At 43.7% G+C, this 19,135-nt stretch overlaps 1 protein-coding gene across 6 annotated transcripts in view; it reads right to left on the bottom strand.

Moving 5' to 3' along the window:
* KALRN (kalirin RhoGEF kinase) overlaps positions 1 to 19,135 on the bottom strand; it is a 534,707-nt gene that overhangs the window by 100,903 nt on the left and 414,669 nt on the right. For all 6 annotated transcript variants that reach the window (XR_012777086.1, XR_012777087.1, XM_075511732.1 and 3 more), the window contains exons 35-36: positions 3,187 to 3,216; positions 1,363 to 1,609 (exon numbers count right to left, since the gene is read on the bottom strand). Coding sequence is in view for 4 of the 6 variants with exons in the window: in XM_075511732.1 (XP_075367847.1) it covers positions 1,363 to 1,609; positions 3,187 to 3,216 (277 nt within the window). In the remaining 2 variants the exon portion in view is untranslated. The remainder of the gene's footprint in view (positions 1 to 1,362; positions 1,610 to 3,186; positions 3,217 to 19,135) is intronic.

Below are 19,135 nucleotides of genomic sequence, written 5' to 3'. Positions count from 1 at the left end.
ACAGCTGAGGACCAGGACAGGCTCCTGTGGCAGCAGAAGCAGGGCAGAGTCCCGGGCGTGAGGCAGGGAGGAGAGTCGGCAGTGGGTCTAAGCAGCACATGATGAGTTTGGAGTTTGCACCGCAGACACGGCTGACAGCCAGCACCGACTTCACTTCCTCCCTCTTGCAAAGCAGGGCAAGGGAAGCACCTAGCTGAACGAGACCTGCTGAGGGGATCAAATCCGAGAGGAAAAGCTGAGCTCTCCTCCCCCAGGTTTGGATCAGACGGCTCTTGAAGGGAAACTCTGATGGCAGGCCCTGGCCCTGCCATGCTGCTCTGTCCTGGGGCTGTGCCCCACTCCCAGCCTCCGCACTGGGAGCGCAGGCAGGGAGTGAGGACGGACTACAGCCCGGTTTCAATGCTTTTTCTCAAAACAAACAAACCCACCAAGCTTAACTTGCTCAAACAAGAATGGATCAAATTCTATTTCCCTTAATGCAGAGGGAAAAAAAAATTTAAAAACACAGTTCAGGTTGTGGGCTTGAAGTTGGGAGTGGGATGACAGGAGCCTTTCCTCCCTGGACCTTACTTGCATTGTGTGTGGCCAAAAGCAGGGGCACAGCCAAAAGGAGACCTGCTCTGGCCCCGCTGAACTGAACCGGTTCTGGTCTGTCAGTCTGGAGTGTCTCCTATGCCTAGTGGCACGGATGCTATATGCGGGACACACATTGCTCAGAACAGAACATCAACTAAATAGGCCACAGACACCACAGAGACGAACAATATTTCACCATTCATTGCAGGTGAAGCCCAAGCTCTCAGGATAATACCAGGGATGTGTTTTGTTGCATGCTAATTGTAAAGGATTCTTTCCCCATTGTGCTGTGCCATTACACACAATGTCTCCAGTTCACCAGTCAACAGAGTGTACCAGTACTCACCGGTGCCTTGTTTGCAATAATAGACCAGCAGCAGGGACACACTAAAAGACCATGCACTAGTGCGCACTGTGGCACTCATAAAATAACATAGCCGCAATTTGGGGCATCCTGGGTGTATATACAACATGACTTTCCCTCCCTCTAGGCTTTGAGGCACTAAAACCAGTCCCTTTGTTGTTTAAAGGTCTTATTTTTACCCAGAATCTCAAGACAATAATGATTGCCACACAGCAAAAGACGCACACATACAAACATTGATTCATGGAAATGGAGTTAGGCTAGTGTTGTGCCCATTCACAGAGATCTGGTAACAAAACTCACTAACGACTAAACAGTCTGTTACCCACGCTGACTGCAAGAGCAGCCCAAGCAGCTTTGCACTTACATGATACAAAAGGGGAAATCCGAAACAGTCTTAAACCTGCCGGACTGTTGCCTACCTTTTCCTGAAGGGAAGAAGCAATCCATCTCCACGCTGCTGCGGGAATGGGAAATGCAGAGAGCACTGCTGGGGACCAGACCCTCCTGAGGCGGGCTCCGCTCCGTGGTCCGGACCAAACACCAGCCTGGCCTTTCGCTTGGCCTCTCCAGCAGCTCCACCGTCTGCCCCACCTGAATGCTCAGCTCGCTGCTGTGGCCCGCTGTGAAGTCCTGGAGCACCACTGTTAGTTCACACCCTCCAGACAACTGCCCAGGTTCAACAGAAAAAAAAAAAAAAGAACAGGAATAGAAGTTAGAGAAGGCAGGATGAAGGCAATCATCTCTGCATCATATTTACACTGGCAAAGACAGGATTTGTATTCCTTAGAAGCCAAGTTAATAATTTTTTTTTTGTCAAAGTTCAACATGTTGTGACCCTGGTTTCCTTTACTTCTTATTGATTCTGCTCGGCTGAAGTGAGACATCAAAGCTACCCACCCAGTAAGCTTTTGAATGCTAGCTGTGAGTGAATTTTCTAGCTGCGAATTTTCTAACTGTGGGTGTCCCTCAGAAACCTTGCTTTTTTTTCTTGCTTTAGTTTTCTGGGGTGACTTTCTAGACTGGCATTAGCCCAGGCTGCCTTGGTGCTGTGCCCTAATGGCAGGACAAATTCCACCTCACCCCTCTACAGCATGAGCTAGACACAGTCCCACCAGTGCAGTGAGGAAACAGCTACAATTTTTTTGCAAGACAAGAAACATGCCCTCATCTTCCCAAACTTGCTCTAGGGACTTCTTGGGAGACTAGGGAATCCTGACCAGGCAGATCAGAAAAGCTCCTCTCATGCTCCCTGATGGAAAACAGAGGTGTAAATATATAAACGTAGAGTGATTGATTATATGCTGACTTCCAGGATTTGTATCTAAGAATAAATGTATCATCTTACTTCCGTACTGAGCGCTGGCAACCTGCTGCTTTCCTTCAGCCTCACACCCTGCGACTCCCAATGAACCATACTGGTCTCTGTTTAATCATAGTCTCTACATAACCAGAGACCGGATATATAAGTTCTTGTATATACAGCAGAACAAAACAGAAGTGATAGCACAAGCAGGAGAGCTAATAAAGCTTGTTTTCTTACAGATTTGGATCTCAGAGGTTGATACTTAATGTCTAAAAAAGGTATGAGCAAAAATCTTAAGTTTTTCTGGTGTGAGGAATCTTTCTTAATGCTCCTCTGCAGTGTGGATTTCTTGCTGTCTGCCTGTCATTAGGGGCCCTCTTTTGGGTCTTTCTCCTCTACGTGCTGCCTGCTTCCCTGAAGCATGCAGGAATCTTTAAGGTCCTTATTCCGGTGTCAGATTTGATAGAAGTTAGTCCACTGATTCAGAAGTTATTAAAATGAGCATAGTAAACAAGCTGATTCAAAACAGTGTAATACCATAAACCTCCCTATTTCTTAGGATATGAAGCTAAACCCAAGCATATTATAAAATATTTTTAAAAGAACAACTTCTAAATCCCACTGAATTGGGAGAAATCTTGCAAGATGCTGAGTATCTGTGAAATCAATGAGAACTGGGGTCTGCTTATCAGCTTGAATGGGGGAGCCCTTGGGGAGAGCACACTCATCTCTACAGACTTCACTCTTCAACTGGTACAATCTCAAAATCCCTTATCTCAGCCCAAGCAGCCCTGAGTGCACACTCCCATGGGAACAGCCTGTCTCCCCACTCAGTGGCACAGTGGTTTGTGTGTCTAATGCAGGTGTGAAAGAAATCCCATTCACAGAGGTGATATTTACAATTACAGAAAGGGGTCAGTGGACAAGGACTGGTTCTCACCTGTCCTGTGTCTCTGCCGTAGACGAAATGCTAGATTTGGGGAAGAAGAAGGAAATATTTCTCTGAAAGATTATTTGTAAATAAATAGAACAAACAAACAAAACAAACCATGGCAGCTGTTCGAGGCCATTCAGAGTGCTCACATTAATCCTGGCAGAAAGAGCTCAGTGGGTTGATGAAAGCGCAGAAGAGATCAGTTTAGCACCTAGCTATGCAGTTTATCCACAAACCCACCATTCACCACGCTGACATAATCTCCTCATAACTGGAGTACAAACATTCACAAGTATGGTAAGAATAAGATATTGCTATAATATTTACTAAGATTTCTTTGCTGTGGACTAATTTAGGAGTAGAAAATCTTTCTGATCCAATTTGGTATCTGATCTGGTATGGCATGAGATATTTAAGACAGAAGAAAAAAAAACTGATTACTTCTTGGTAAATACACTGACAAATCTTACCAAATGTGATGATTTTCCCCTAATTCTTTCACTACTCGTTGCCAAGTAAACTTTCTTTCCCCCACATTATTCTATCTATGATACTTTCTCTGAAAATAATCAAATCTCTCCTTCTGTTAGGGGAAAACATGTGAACAAACACTCTGCTGTATCTAATTCTCTTCCAAAGATAAATTTAAAACATCTGCATGCCCTGCACTCGAGTACCACTAGGTGTCCGTGTTTGCCATCACACAGCAAGCTAATTTGTTATAAAGAATTAACTCTCGCTTGTCTTCAAAGTGTTTATCTAAGTATGCTGTGCGGCGTCTGGGCATGAAGGAGCTGGTTCAGACAGGATCCCAAACCCCATCGTTTCTGATGATATGGGCAGAGGATGTTCCAGAATATTAAAAACATTTCTTCAGATGGTTCAGGTTGATTTTTGAAAAAGAAATAATTTTTATTGCTTAAGCAGGAAGGTGAAACAGCCCCGAAATATCCCAGGAAAAAAGGCTTGGTGAAGACAGCACTTGGGAAAGTTTGGGACTAACAAGGTACCTTCCAGGGAGCATCAGCCTGGGAAGTGCTGCCCTAAGCAGCTCCTCGCTCCCCACCTGCGACGCTGCCCTCCACACAGCGGCCTAAGGGGCAGCTAACCCAAAATCAGTCTATCACAAGCCTTTGTCAATCCCTCCTCAAATAACTAAACATCTGTGATACAAACAGATGCTTCAATTAGGGCAAAACCTGTAAACATTATCCCAGGGGAGGCAGGTGTGCTCCATGACCCCCAGGTACCATCTAGCCCGAGCTCCTGTTTTGTCTGATTCATTAAAAATAGCTATTTAATACACTGAGAACTGGAAGTAATCATCCCCTCTAGGAGCTGCTCGGCACCTGGTGTGATCAAGCTCTTCCTCAGCAGGGGAGATATCCTCCCCCCGGCTTTAGAGCCTGCCTTTGATGTGTGCGAGGGGGAGCTAACCTCCCTTGGCTCCCTGGAAACCGTATGAATTTATATCACCTGTTCCTCCAACATCCTCTGGATGGAAACATGGACCAGGGCTTCCCCATGTTCCAACTCACCGCTGGAGGAGCCGGTGCTAAAATAATACATTTTCAGGGAAAGACCCTCTCTTTGGCAGGAGGAATTAAGCAGGTTGCCTTTTACAGGTGCTGGTGGTAGGTGCAAGCAGTTAGCTCAGGTAGGGGCCCACAGATCATTTTTAGGTGCTGACCACAAAGAACAGAAAAGGAGCTCCTTCCTTTTGCCAAGGGCTTCCAAGTGCTTACCAGGCCTGTTCTGTGTCTTACATACCACCACACCACAAAGAACATTTACTTACCAAATTAACCCACAGCAAAGTAATGTCTCTAGAAAGCTTATATTATACAAATATGTATAGAAATTGTAAGCCACTGAGGAATAATGCAAATACATCTGATTCCCAATGACAGAAATCCTTTCACCTATGAAGTGATCCCTCAAGCTATTAGTTACTTCATTTGTTTTTAGAGAGTAATTTTCCAATCTCAGAGAAGTACATCATGCTTGTCTCTACCTCAGAGCATGCAAATTGGAATACAGATGGGCTGTTGGTTTCTCACACATATTGCATTTGGTTTGGAAAGAGAAAGAAAATAGAGAATGCCCTTAAGGTTGAACTTCACAGGTAAATGGCTTCATATTTGAACATGTTACATTCACTTTTATTATTCCTGTGATAAAAACCACCATTAAAGCCACTGACTGGATATATTTAAAAACCAGACAGCAGTGTAATCTGTGTATGGTACAAGATCGGTGAGAGACATTAAAATAAAAAAAACAATGCAACATGTCTTTGCAGAGCACAAGGCATAACTGAAAGAACCGACACACAGACAAATCTAATGAATTACACAGAAAGCAATAGCCTAAAATCAGGAAGAAAAGGAAATGGCAGAAGCAAATAGCAAAATGCAATGAGGAAGCAAGAGGGCCCCAAGCAGTCCAGAGCAAATGTGCCTTATGTCCTGAAAGCAGCTAGCAGGAGCCCCAGCCTGTCTCCATGCTGCCTGCCACCAGCAAACATCTCCTGTCCTCTGTGTTCACTTGTGCCTGGGCTAGAAAGCATCACTGTGCATTCAGTGTGTAAGTGTTTTCATCACGATGTTCTAAACCAGATCAAACCTGAGCTAGGATAGAGCCTTGCCCTAGGTCACCAGTGTAGGCAGGGACCCAGCCACAAAGCAATTGAAAACTCCCCTCTCTACCACAGGACATTGCTCGCTAACCTCTGAGCATCGATGCGAGCAGTTTATGTCAGACCCTGGCTCTGGTGAATGAGTTTTGTCATGACTTACATGAGCCTTTTTGCCTCTGGGAACACCCAACCACGTGCTCGTCAGGTATGGGAGAGTGAAGTGCAAGCCACCAAAATGATCCCAGGCATGGACACATCCTGCTGCAGGGGCATCCAGGCTGCTCCAAGCACAGGAGCCAGCTCAGCTCCAGGGACCAGCAGGTACTGGTTACTGCAGGATTACCATGAGATGGTCTTTCCTGAATCACAGTGTGTGTGCATGGCCACTGCTGCATCTGCTTGGTTTCCAGCCACAAAGCAGCAGCCAGAGGAAGCAAGGCTGAACACCAGAGGCATATTTATCATTATACTGCAGATAGAAAAGACCTATCAGGTCACAGGCTGTCCTTCTTTCCCTGTAAAATAGATCTTAACTAGTACTAAATCCACTCCAGTTGAAAGAAAAGTGGGAATGAATAGCTCTCTAACAGGGTGAGCAGGGATTCGGGAGATGGGTGCCTGGAGGAGGATTCCTCAGGCACTTCTTAAATGGGTAAATAAATGGTTTATCCTGCAAATCACAATGGATATCACACTGATTCTAAAAGATGAACTGTCCTGGTTTCAGCTGGGATAGAGTTAATTTTCTTCCTAGGAGCTGGTATAGTGCTGTTTTGGGTTTAGGATGAGAATAATGTTGATAACACTCTGATGTTTTAGCTGTTGCTGGGCAGTGCTTCCACTGGTCAAGGACTTTTCAGCTTCCCCTGCTCTGCCGGGCACACAAGAAGCTGGGAGGGGGCACCGCCAGGACAGCTGACCCACACTGCCCAAAGGGCTGTTCCATACCATATGGCATCATGCCCAGTATAGAAACTGGGGGGAGTTGGCCGGGGAGCAGCGATCGCTGCTCGGGGACTGCCTGGGCATCAGTCAGTGGGTGGTGAGCAATTGCTTCGTGCATCACTTGTTTTGTACATTCTTTTATCATCATTATTATTATTATTACTATTTTCTCTTCCTCTGCTGTCCTATTAAACTGTCTTTTATCTCAGCCCACAGGTTTTACTTTTTTTTCTGATTCTCTCCCCCATCCCAGCAGGGGGGCTGGGGGGAGGGTGAGCGAACGGCTGTGTGGTGCTTAGTTACTGACTGGGTTTAAACCATGACATGAATCCAAGCTCTGAGAGGCAGAGAGCTGGTAATAGTGATACTGTGGTGGTTGTATCCGCATGAGTGAATAAATACCAGCTGCCCCAGCAAATGTAGCAGCATTTCAATTGTCTGTTTCTACAAGGGTGCAAAATACTGGTGTGCTTGGGCTTCCCTCTTGTGGCACAGTGCCATAATTAAGGTTTTAGTCCTTTCATAATTAAGGTTTGTTAGAGGCTCGAGAACCACATTGTGCTTTGTGAAATGTGAGGGCACATAACAGAGATGACCTGGCTACCTGTTCTGTAGCCATGAGCATCAAACTACATTTGATGCTCATGGGAGACCCTGTAAGCTGGACCACAGCCAGGGTTTTGATGCTGCTGTCTCCTCCCAGCCAGCCTTGGGGCAGATGCTGCATGTACCTGAGCGGTTCCTCTGGCTCAGTGTTGTATTTGAATCCCTGGGCTGGATGCTGAGGAATGACTACAGCTCAGGCAATCTCATTGCCAGTCATTGCCACTCACTGCCAAGTGAAGTACACAGATCAGTTACACCTGGGGTTCCCCATTTCCAGATATGTCTATAGTTTAGTCAGACCCTTTTCACAACTGAGTAGTAACAGAAAGCAGGAGAATAAATGTCAGTGCATTATACCTATCTCTCACCTTTGAATCAACTCCTTTTGAGTATCACACTGCCTGAAAACACAGTAAGCTCAAGCCGCCATACCTTTGCCAAAGCCTATAGACTGTCATTTGTCTGGCCTAAGGGCTTGCGACTGCCAAAGATGCTCTGTCCGCACATAACACACAAGTAACCTCTCATGCAATATTAAGCTATTTAAAAATAGATTATAGTGTGAAGAACCACCCCCAGCCCAACTCAGTATACTAAATTATCCAGCATACTCTGTTATTAAAATTGCTGTATCATTTGTTCATATTTATCTCCTTCTCCTTTTCTGCTCCTAAAATGCTTCAATTTCCCCTTCAATATATTTTTCCAATCATAAAATCATATTCAGAAGCAGAATCAGCAGTGCACAGCATCTGCAGATGTAGGTAAAACCCAATATATTTCAGGTAGGTAAGAAGTTGTTTGTTCTGCAGTACAAATCTCAAGCCAACGTCTGATTTTCAGTCAAAGAATCAGCAATGGAAAATGAATCTATCAGGGTCAGAAGGGCTGCTCAGAGTATTTAAGTATTTTGAAATATACCAACATCCTGGTAGAAATCCACACTAGCTGGTTATTTACATATATTCAATAGGACACAGAGCTCTGCTAGGTTAAACAACGCATTCTGTGTGGTGCAGCACTGTGTCCTAATATAAATTGCTAGTTTTCTGTTGCTCTTAGGCTTTCTGCCCATCTGGTTTTGGATGACAGCCAGTTTTGGATAGAAGCATTTAGTCACCATAAACAGCCTATTTCAAGAGGGTGAGAGAGGCAGTGGGAGCAAGAATGGCATTTGCATTCTTATCAAGAGATTAAAAAAAGTGAATAAGACTGCTTAGCCGTTGATTCTGTCTGCACTGGAATAGATCCAGGAGCTGTCACTCTAGCTGGCGGACAGGCATGAGAAATCTTATCCCCTGTGGACTTCTTTGTGAAAATTTCTATAATTTTGTAGAGATTTTCTTTTTACTGGGAGGTTAGAGAGAGAGATCAAATTCAGAAGAAGCCTTTGAGGAATTTCAGTACTAGAGAATTGCTTTAGTTTTCTTACTTTGTAACAGGCTCTGCTTGAGTGTGAACACTGTCACCCACATTCCTCCCTCTAAAGCCTCTACAGCTCTAAAGGATGCTGAGCTGAGAGCTCTGGCAATTCTAGTGAATGCTTCGTTTCATCGGTACGGAGGTGTTTCTATGGGGACAGACTGTATTTCAGGAGCTACAAGCTGAACCAGAGATAACCTGTTATGGTCAGCAGAATTGCTCCAGACTGAGTTCAGAATTGGAAGCTCAGTGGGGAATATCTGGCTCATCTATGAGTCCTTCTTGGTCCTCAGGCCCCTCTATCCATCTTCCATTAAGATGGAGTCGGTGCTTCCCACTCTTTCTGTTTTGTCGGACCAAACAAAGAGGAACACTGCCTGAGCTTCACCACGAGGTCTCTTTATATTTAAGCAATTAGTTAAACACATGGCTGGGATCACGGTGACAGGGCTGTAGCCCAAATGTACCAGCTTTGCTCCTCTCAGCAAGGAGATAACAACAGAGACATCTGGATGTGCAGCATTCTATAAATCAAGACACAGTAAGTTATTCCACAGTGGGAAGAAGAGACACAGATGGCACGTGGGACATATAAATATGCCAATGGAAAGGAAATCTGGTGTTATGGTCTCAAATAGCACATACCTTTCCTGTCCTGCATCTCTTGCTGGATTCCCTACTAGACGACCATATCCTGATTGTGCTGGATTTTGGACTCTGGCATATACTGACATCTGCAGAACAGCTTGAATGGAGCTGTCTGAATTATTTCTGGAGCCTTTTTTCCAGAAAGTAAGACTAAAGTCAACCCAAATTAAAGAGCACATCCAACTATAACAAATGTTTTCGAAGATAAAGATGACCAGACTCACTTTGTTTCACCCAACAAATTGTGCCAGAGCATCAGTCTGTGTTTGATCCTATAGGATTGAAGGTTTTCTCATGGCATGTGGCTCAGAGAGCTGGTACCCAAATTCCATTCCTTTCCCTTCCCTGGAGAAGCACAAAATGGAGCAGATGTAATCTGTGTTTCCTCAGTGACACAGAGCCAGCACAACTGGCTCCAAACCCCTTTGCTACCAGTGTCGCAGAAGGTGAGAAAGGCAGATGGCTGAAACCCTCCAAGGTAATCCCCCACCTGCCATATTTCACAGCCACAAGATGTTTTAACTCACCCAGGGTTAGTAAAAGCACAAGGATAGACTGAAATCAGGGAGTACTGACTAGTTGCTTTCTTTCGTACGTCCAGCACAGTCTGAGCAAAGCAGACAATCTTGACCTGGGAGGTCAAGGGTTTCAGTCAGCAGATGATTCATCAGACATCAATTCCCAAGACACTGCTAGCAAGTACACAAAATCTGATCATGTATGCTGGCCAGGAACTTTGTGAAACATCCCCAGGTACAAATGGCACAGGCGAAGTGTGCGCAGTAAAAGGTCTACACAGCTGATGAGTTTAAAATAGAAACCCAGTTGTCTGCGTCACGTACCTGTGACCATTGGAGATGGAGGATTCAAGTCTAACAGAAGCTTTAGAACGACAAAGGACAAGCACACTTTGCAAGGGCAAAGCGTGGGCACCGTGCACATCTGTCTTTATCTAACTGGGGTGTTCTGCCCTGGCCAGAGTTTTGAGAAGGGAGGAATCAAATAATGTTCCAGCAGCCCTGTTCCCTCCTCAGATAGTGTTCCCAGCTAAGCATGACCCCCACTATTTGCTTGTGAGCAGAGAACCTACAGCTTCCCTGATGTCAATGTTAGGGAATGATTAGGACCTACAGGTCCCTGATTAGCCACCTCTGCTTTTAAATTACACTGAAATAAAAATAGTTACCTGAAGAACTAGGAACAATGGCTCACAACAACCAGAGGAGAGACCTCAGACTGATGTCCTCTTGAGAAGGAAGCAAATGATATTCAGAGGAAAAGCACAATGAGATCACCCTAGGGATGCTTTAGAACAAAGCGAATCTCTGTGCGCTGGATCAAATTTGCTCGATACACATATCCCCAGATTATATTTCCTCTATAATCTAGATAATTCTTTTAGACAGGTATGTTGCTGTCTGCACAGTTACACTTTTAATGGAGTTATGAAAAGTGATATAATTTCAAACAATACCTGCAACAGATCTCCCTCCCCTTGTCAAATAAAAACCAGACATTTCCAAGACAAGCAGTTGTAGATTGCTTCAAAGCTCTGTCTTCCTGTTATGGTCCTGCTGTAAGAAGTGAGTGTGTAAGGGCAGAAAAGGGATAATCTTGTGCTCTCTTCTTTACCTCTGCTAGCATGCAGGGATCAGGATGTAGTGGCTATGTACCACCCTGTTTTAGATACACATGAGCCTGATTACACTAGACAGATGTCCTCCCCAGTGGAGAGCCATGCCCAGCTCCCAGCACTGTTATGAGAGCAGCGCACAGGGCTGGTGGGAGGATCTGCCTTCCTGCGTCTCAGCCCAGCCCAGCTCCAGCGCTGCCCCTTCACTGCAGACCCTCTGCTGATCTTTGCTGACCTGCCTCAGGTGCTCTGGGCTCTCCTAAAACACACACACCTTTGCAATGAAGGCTGGATATCTGAAGGCAGCATGGATGGGGAGCCCAGCAGACAGAAATGCAAAAGCCTGACTGATGCTTGGTAGCATCATAGGAAACCACAACACTCCTCCTTCAGGGATATTAGCTCCTCAAAATGGGTAAGGATCTGAAGAGAGAAACCAAAAACACGATGAAGGACTTAAAGTATCCCCTGATGGTTTTTTTGCCCAAATTGTTGAATTCACAGAACAGATGTTTTATATAAAACTGGCTTTATTTTTAATTGGAGGAGATTATTCAAACTATGTCTAAGCCATATGGTCCTGTAAGTCTGACTCCCCTCTGCCATTGTTGGAGAGGCTAGCTTGGCATCCCTCTCCTTTTCCAAGTTGTTTCCTTTGTGCGGATTTTATAGCTGCTATTTTTCTTTTTTATTGTTGGTCCCCAGGTCCCATTACTATAAATCAGGGCCTTAGGCCCAAAATTAACTCAAAGGTGGATTTGGATAAGTTGCTTTTAATGATTTTCAGTAGGAGGCTGGTCTTATAGAACATAAAGGGAAATGCAGATTTGAGATGACAGAAAATGCATCGGGAGGAATGATGACAGTGAGTGGCATTCATCTCCAAGCTGCCAAAGGACCTGGTCCCGGCTGGCATGTTTTCCTGCCCCTTTTCCCCTTGAAGGTGTCACGCTGCAGAGCGGGAATTTTCAAAGGGATTTATTACATACTGGAAAAATCAGGGCACATTACCGACATGACTGTTAGACGGCGCTGGGCGCCAGGCCAGCCTCAGGCTGAATGAACGTGTGATAGCTGAGGGCATCGCCCTGCCCCAGCACCACACTGGGCACATGGCTGGGCATACTCTGGCCATCTAGTGCCTCCTTCTTATCGCACCCGATACAGCCCAAGAATTTTCATCGGTTGAGAGCAATAATCCTTCCGGTAAATTTTAATCACACTTTAGGAGACTGGGGCTGCAATGCAAGCTCTGGACCCTGTTTGGGTGAGGTGGTTGCAGTTAGTCTGGCAGTGGTTGGAGGCAGCCAGGCAATCCCACAGACCCTTCTCCCTCTCCCCCAAGCTGTTTTCTCTAATGCCTGTAGTTTGCTTGTTGTTATATTAAAGTCTCATCTTAATGATATGCTTCAGCTTAATGAACCACCATGTGAATTAATCACCATGTGAAAATACACTATTGCTGCTACAAATAGGCTGCATGGATGAACTCTGTGTGAAGCAATGACGACTCTGAGCAGGAGAGTTTGCACAACAGTTGCATGCCTATGCCCTTGGTCAATGTTTGGTGCTGTGGAAAAAGGATCTTGAGGGACATGATTACTTGTATTTGAGTCCTCCCTATTGTTTGCCTCATCCACTGCAGCCGCTGAGCCTCTTCAGCATTGCTACATCATTTTCAGCCATCACAATGGGTTGCAGCTTGAGTCCTAACAGTTAAATCCTGGGGCTTTCATTCTCCTCTCCATAATACTGCTATTTACTTGAGGTGACCTCATTTGCCAAGTGATGTAACAGGGTGCACGATCGAGCCTGGCACGTCTAAGCAGATGTTTCCAGTGGCCACAGAAACAGCATTATGAAACGAAAATATCGCCTAAAACCTGAGCAGCACAAGAGATTACAATGGCCTTTATGCAGATCAGCTTACCTAAAATAGTGCTGAAAGGCCTTTGGCTGCAGTTGTATGCTTCCCTTTTTAAAACGAAAGACTGTTTCTTGTACTACTGTAATGTGCCTCCCAAAGGAACCAGCAGCTGCAGGTTTTGAATTTTATCATTCTTGGCCTCTCTGTTTGATAGAGTCGACTGGAGCATGCCAGAGGACACTCCTCCCATAAAATTGTTCTCCTTTAACTACAATAACAAAAAATGGTTGCATACTTTTTTTTGTGTTTTGTTTTAGTTTCTAACAAGGTAATAAATTCTATTTCAAACAAGAATATAAATCCAAAGAGTTTGATAGTCGATCTGACTTGCTTTGTTTCAACTGAAAGGAAATGCTCATTGACTTTGCCATTTACATTTGCTGTCATGTCACATTATCTGGGAGGGCTAAATATGGATCAATGAAGTCCAGCACAAACAAGTAGAAGATTGAGGGGAGCCTGAAAGAACTTGCTATGTTCATTTATCAAAGGATGAGCAGAATAATAAGGTCTATTGATAAGCACATTCCCAGGTCCTGCTTCATTTCTTTCATGGAAGACACTTCAGATAAAATACTCAGCCCTGTGCAATCACTGTTACATGCAAATGGTTCCCAGATGAATATGTTTGTTTCTGTTCTTGCTAGACTCAGTTCCATCAATACAGAGGCCTCAATTTTCAAAGACAGATGTCTATGTTTACCCACAACACTCATGCATGTGTTCTTTTGTTCCCCAAAACCACATTTCTCTTTTGCACACAACACATGCAGAGGAAGGTGATATGAACTGAGCTTAAAACATCCTCAGCATATTTGACAATATGAAATGCAACAGCGTCCAGGATAAACAAAAGATTTTGGTAGCCGAGTGTAAAATTTTCAGCATGAAATCCAAGTACACTTGAAGTTTGACATTACCATATTCAGTGAGTCTCTAAAGCCATGTGGAGGACATGTTCAGGGCAGCTCAATTAGAGAGCTACTGCTGGGGATTTCAGAGGCACAGAGGAGGGATAGAGCCTGAAGTCAGTGAAGTTCAGTGTGAATTGAACATTCACTTCCTTTGGGTGTCTTTTGAAATCCTAGGCTAAATCTCTATCTTATCCTTAATTGGCAGATATAAAGATGTGCTCAGGGGAACTACATTTGGTTTTTTGCTAGTAACTGGGAAATAAAGATAAACTGTGCAAGAAATCCTATTGCAGAAAGACAGTGAATCCATAGAGTTTGACAGTGGATCTGACTTGCTTTGTTTCAGCTGGAATAGCAAGGGATTTTGTGGCATCCTAGCTGCAGACGAGAGGCACAACCAGAGCCCATACACAGAGGCATGGGAAAAGCATGGGGCTGTGGCAGAACTGGGGCTGCAGAGATGGAGGACAGATGACAAAACGAGGGCCTGGTGGTGGACAAAGGAAGATGGTGAATACCAGCAGCGGTAACTAACAGGTCGATAAACAGCCCTCAGTGCTGATCAGCACTTGTAATGAAACCGAGCAATTCCCATACAAAACCTTGATTCACTTTGAGATAAGTTTCCCAAACTGCATATTGGGGAACCCTAGAATGAAGAAAGACATGATTAACTTTTTCTTAAACTCCACTTACTATTACTCTTAACATCCACAGCTCACCCTCCATAAATTTGTTTGTACGGTATTAACATTATATTAATTGCACCTACTTAACCTGAATAGCCTACAGGACACTTCCTTGGCTGAATATCTCCTTTTCTAGTCACGAAATTGTGTTCCCTTAATAAATTTCATTTCATTAAGTCATTATTTCATCATCTATGCTGTAGGATTTCTGGCATAAGCATCTGTTTCCTTTCATAAAATGCAAGCACATTTTGGACAAGAATGATAATGATAAATAATAAGTAAGCAATTTCCTCTATCCCAGGCAATACAGTAGCAGAGCTGTCTGTCCAAACCTCATTAACCCCTACCCAATCTAAAGAAAAACTGCTGAAATGCTCTGGTTGCCAGAATGAGTCCTAAGTGGAGGGAAAACGTGCTCGAACTGAAAGAGAATGAACTTAGCCTTTACTGCATGAAAAGGGATTTTACAGTTGCATCAGCACACAAGCTAGTAGCTTGTTCAATGATAAATTTCTGCAGCAAAATGATGAAAACACAATGTAAAACATCTTTCTTTCCTTCTCAGGGTTCGCACACAAGGCCTTAGCAAGTAGTGACCCTATTAAGAGCATGTATATAACTTATCGCAGCCTGCACTGTTTCCTTTTCTTCTTCCTGAGTCCCCTTTCTGTCCTTTCAGCAAAAAAGGGACTCTCTATCACACTGCTCTGTATTGTACCATAACTAATGTCTGGACTGATCCAAGGTGCAGACAAAAGAATTCACCTCATTGCTATATCGAAGGCATTTTCGTTCATAATATGTACCATTGAGGCATGGGAAAAATGCAAAGAGAGTCTGCAAAGTCCCAGCAGAAAACAGAGGAACTCAGGGGAAACAGTATTGAGGCAGGCTCATTCTTGGCAGACAGACAGAGGTTTTTGCCCACCAGCCAGCTGCAGCAGCAAGCCATCTCCTCCCCTCCCGTGCTGAGAAGCTCCTGGGCTGCCCAGGGACAGCCTGCCCCACCGCCCTGCTCCAGCTGGGGAAGCCGGGCTGCTCCCCACGAGGGCAGGGGCAGCAGGAACAGTTGTGGTTCCCGTGCCCCCAGAGCTGGGCTGCGGCTGTTGGGGATGGGGAGCAGGAGATGCAGCGGTCCTCTGAGACAGGCCCCTTCCCTGGCATTGCAGGTAACCTGCTTTCGATGCCTCATGTTAGATAGGGTAAATATCATTCGAATGGCTAAATCCTGAAAGTTTTGAAAAACTCCTGGAGTTTGCTGGTCTCAAAAAGTGAAGAGTGCTCTGTCAGGTAGAGCAGTACGGCCTTTCCATCCACTTTCCAGCTAGATGGGCTTTAAACAAAAGGAGATGACTGAGAAAAAAAATCAGGATAACAATTTTTTGTCAAAATTTTTCTCCTTTTTTAAAAAATCCCTAAATTTCAGGATTTGAAGAGACAGTTTTGCACAGAAAGCTTAAAAGAAAAGTAGAGGGGCAAATGGACATTTCAGTACCCTAACAAATGTCTCTTTCATGCTCCACCCTGAATTTACAGAATTTGATGCAAGAGGCACCCACTGTAGGTCTAATTCAGGAGAGCACCCACACGTATGCACAAGCTCAGTAAAAATCAATAGAACTTAAATTGTAAATTGTGTCCTTTTGTGAGTCAGGACTGATGTGAGTACTTGCAAGCAGGACAAAACAAGAATCAGTCCATAAAAATGGAGAAGCATTTAAGTATGTGGTGAGACCATTTGATCACATAATTCTGCAGTTATCTGTATGGGGTGGGATGCTATTTTATGTCTGGAGAGAGGGATGTGGGTCACGGAGAAATAAAAGACTTGGTTCCATTCCCCAGTCTCTATTTATTCTCTCTGTGTTACACTGAGCACGTGGCAACTTCATTATAGAGACCACAGTCAGGTCTCTCAGGTATCGATGATGAAGGCAAAAGGAGCACCTTCAAAACTAGACCATACATTTTGCCATGTCTCAGTTTCCCTATCAGTGGCAGTAAGAACTCTGAGTCTTGTTTCAAGAATGTCTATAAAGCCTTTTTCTTGTCTTGCAGCCACGAAGTCCCCAAATAAAAGTAAATGATACTACAGAGACTTTAGATAACACAAAATACCTTTCTATCAGGCTGAAATTACCAGTAAGGAGTTAAAAAAAAAAATGGAGAGGAGTGTACAATGTTTTCAAAAAAGCCAAAGAGAATTATAGTTCTTCATAGATATTTCCAGAATATTTACGCATACTCACCACAATGGCAATAGTACTAATGTAGCTAAACCTTATTTCTTTCATATGAAGGACAGCTTCGTCTTCTACAGAAAACAAAATGTTTATCACTCAGTTTTTTTTTTTACCTCCTTGAAACTTGGCAGCCATTTGACATCATCCGTCTCTATTAGGATGCCATGGGTTGTCAATGGAACACTTATCTTAATTCATTGGCTATTTTGAAAATTACAATCCCAGATGGTTCTCTCTTGCAAAGATTTCTACAACTCACTGGCTCCACTACATGCATTTGGTTTCTATTTGTATAGTAAATGTCATTTACATTGGCTGACTCCATTTTCCTTTTCTGATCACCATAGGTCATTTTATGCCATTCTTTTTCTCAGCCTTAATTCCACTTTGCAACCCAATATAATCTGAATCATCATCCATATCATAGGCTTTTCTTCTCTTCTTACAAACTATATGACAGGAAATACTCAGTTTCATGCATATTGTTTAGCAATAACAAGGGGACACTTTAAGTTATTAGAACGATCATGTGCTACCATAGACAAGAAATGCAACTAATGTAAATTCATGTTTTAGCCATGGTAACAGAAACTGCATCAACTATTGACACAGTGAAATTCTTTAACTAATTCAAAGTCTTCTGCAAACACATCATCTATGATTTTGCTAGTAAACATGAACAGTCCCACAAAAATGAACTGCTTTCCCTGCTAACACATTTTTCTTGTGAAAAGAAGTAAGCTTATTTTTAAAGGAATTGTTAAAGCATTCTAATTACTAAAAATGGGAAGATAGTCACAAAAGCAACACTGAATGAAGTGAAAAAGTGATCTAATCTCACTTTACAAAAAGAAAATGTAGCCAGTCAACAACACTAAACATGAAAGCAATACAGCAAAAAATTGGCAGGAAAACAGTCATTCAAAAAATGGGCTACAGCTTATTGTTATACATCTACAGCTATACATGTGGCGTAATAAATACAGGTTTGGTTTTCCCTTTTTATAGAAGCGTTTCTAAAAAGCTCCCTTGGTAAACACTAGCGAAACCTTTACTCTCAAGCAAAGCAAGCACACGGAAGGAATTTGGTGCTCTTCTTTTGAGGTACAAGTCTGCTCTCACACCCCTCCAAAAGGATACCCGAAATAGGAGGGTTTGTAGAATGGCATTGCTTGAGCAAATGCCTCTCAGCTGGGTTTCTTCATGACTGAACGCTCCAGCACCACCTGCTCACAGTATGAACCTGCTACAGCTCAGGAAAACTGCCCTGGGACTTGAATAACACTTCCTAAACCTTCACCCAAAGTTGTTTAGAATCAGGGATGGAAAATGTAAAAGCCAACATACCTTCCCCTCTGGCAGTTCAACAGGTGTGTGCTACGTTAACTAACCCTGTCTCCGTGCCACTGCCACCTTGACGTCATTGTTACTGGGTTGACAAAAGGTTTCCATGGCAAACAAGAAAGCCGATCTGTTATCTCCCCTTTGGAGGAAACTGAAATGCCCTCTCTCCCATATTCTGCCAGAACCACCCATCTTGTTTTTGGCACGTAGCACAGAGGGTGTGTTTTTGTGATTGATTTAGATTTCTCTCTGCGCTGGAAAAGAGAAGCCAAGTTGTTTGTTGTTTTTCCCCTAACTTAAAATAGAGGGTGTCATCCTCATCCCACTGCGATCCCACCCACCTCACCCACAGCACAATCCTCTTTGCAGGCATGTTGACTACCGTGCTAAAAAAGAGAACAGATAACACTGAAAGAGGACAAACTTTGAAGCAATGAACAAAAACACTACTAAGACATTTGATTCTCTTCTTGGCTATAATTTATTACCTCTACTAGCAGGCATGGCCCATAACAGTTAGCAGATGTTTGAAACATCTCGTTTTGAACTTTGCCTAAGATTAAAAAGAGATCTCGGAGCGTTTAAATAGCAGCTGCAGAATGAAATAAGGTTGCCTTCCTAATGTGACAGAAACATTCATCCTAGCCTTAAACAAGGAGGACTGTTTTATATTCTGTAAATACTGAGGAAGCTAAATTTCTGTGCACAGGCACCCACATGTTATAAATTTTACATGTTTCTAATTTGCAGCAATTGACATGAAATAACCCCAATGGAAAAGGCTGGCCCAGCTGCCTCAATGCTTCTTAGGTTTTTGCTACAATTTACCCCAGGCCTACACCTTGCCACAAGCAGGAGAAGGCCGGACTAGTTCGGCCACGAACACCAGGTTAGCAAATTCGCAGGTCCAGATTTCTTTATTATTATCATTGCTATTCTCACT

This window comes from Mycteria americana, chromosome 9 (genome assembly GCF_035582795.1).
Source record: "Mycteria americana isolate JAX WOST 10 ecotype Jacksonville Zoo and Gardens chromosome 9, USCA_MyAme_1.0, whole genome shotgun sequence".
Lineage (NCBI taxonomy): Eukaryota > Metazoa > Chordata > Aves > Ciconiiformes > Ciconiidae > Mycteria > Mycteria americana.
The sequence above is the reverse complement of the archived record's forward strand: the minus strand, read 5'-3'. Positions and strand labels throughout refer to the sequence as shown.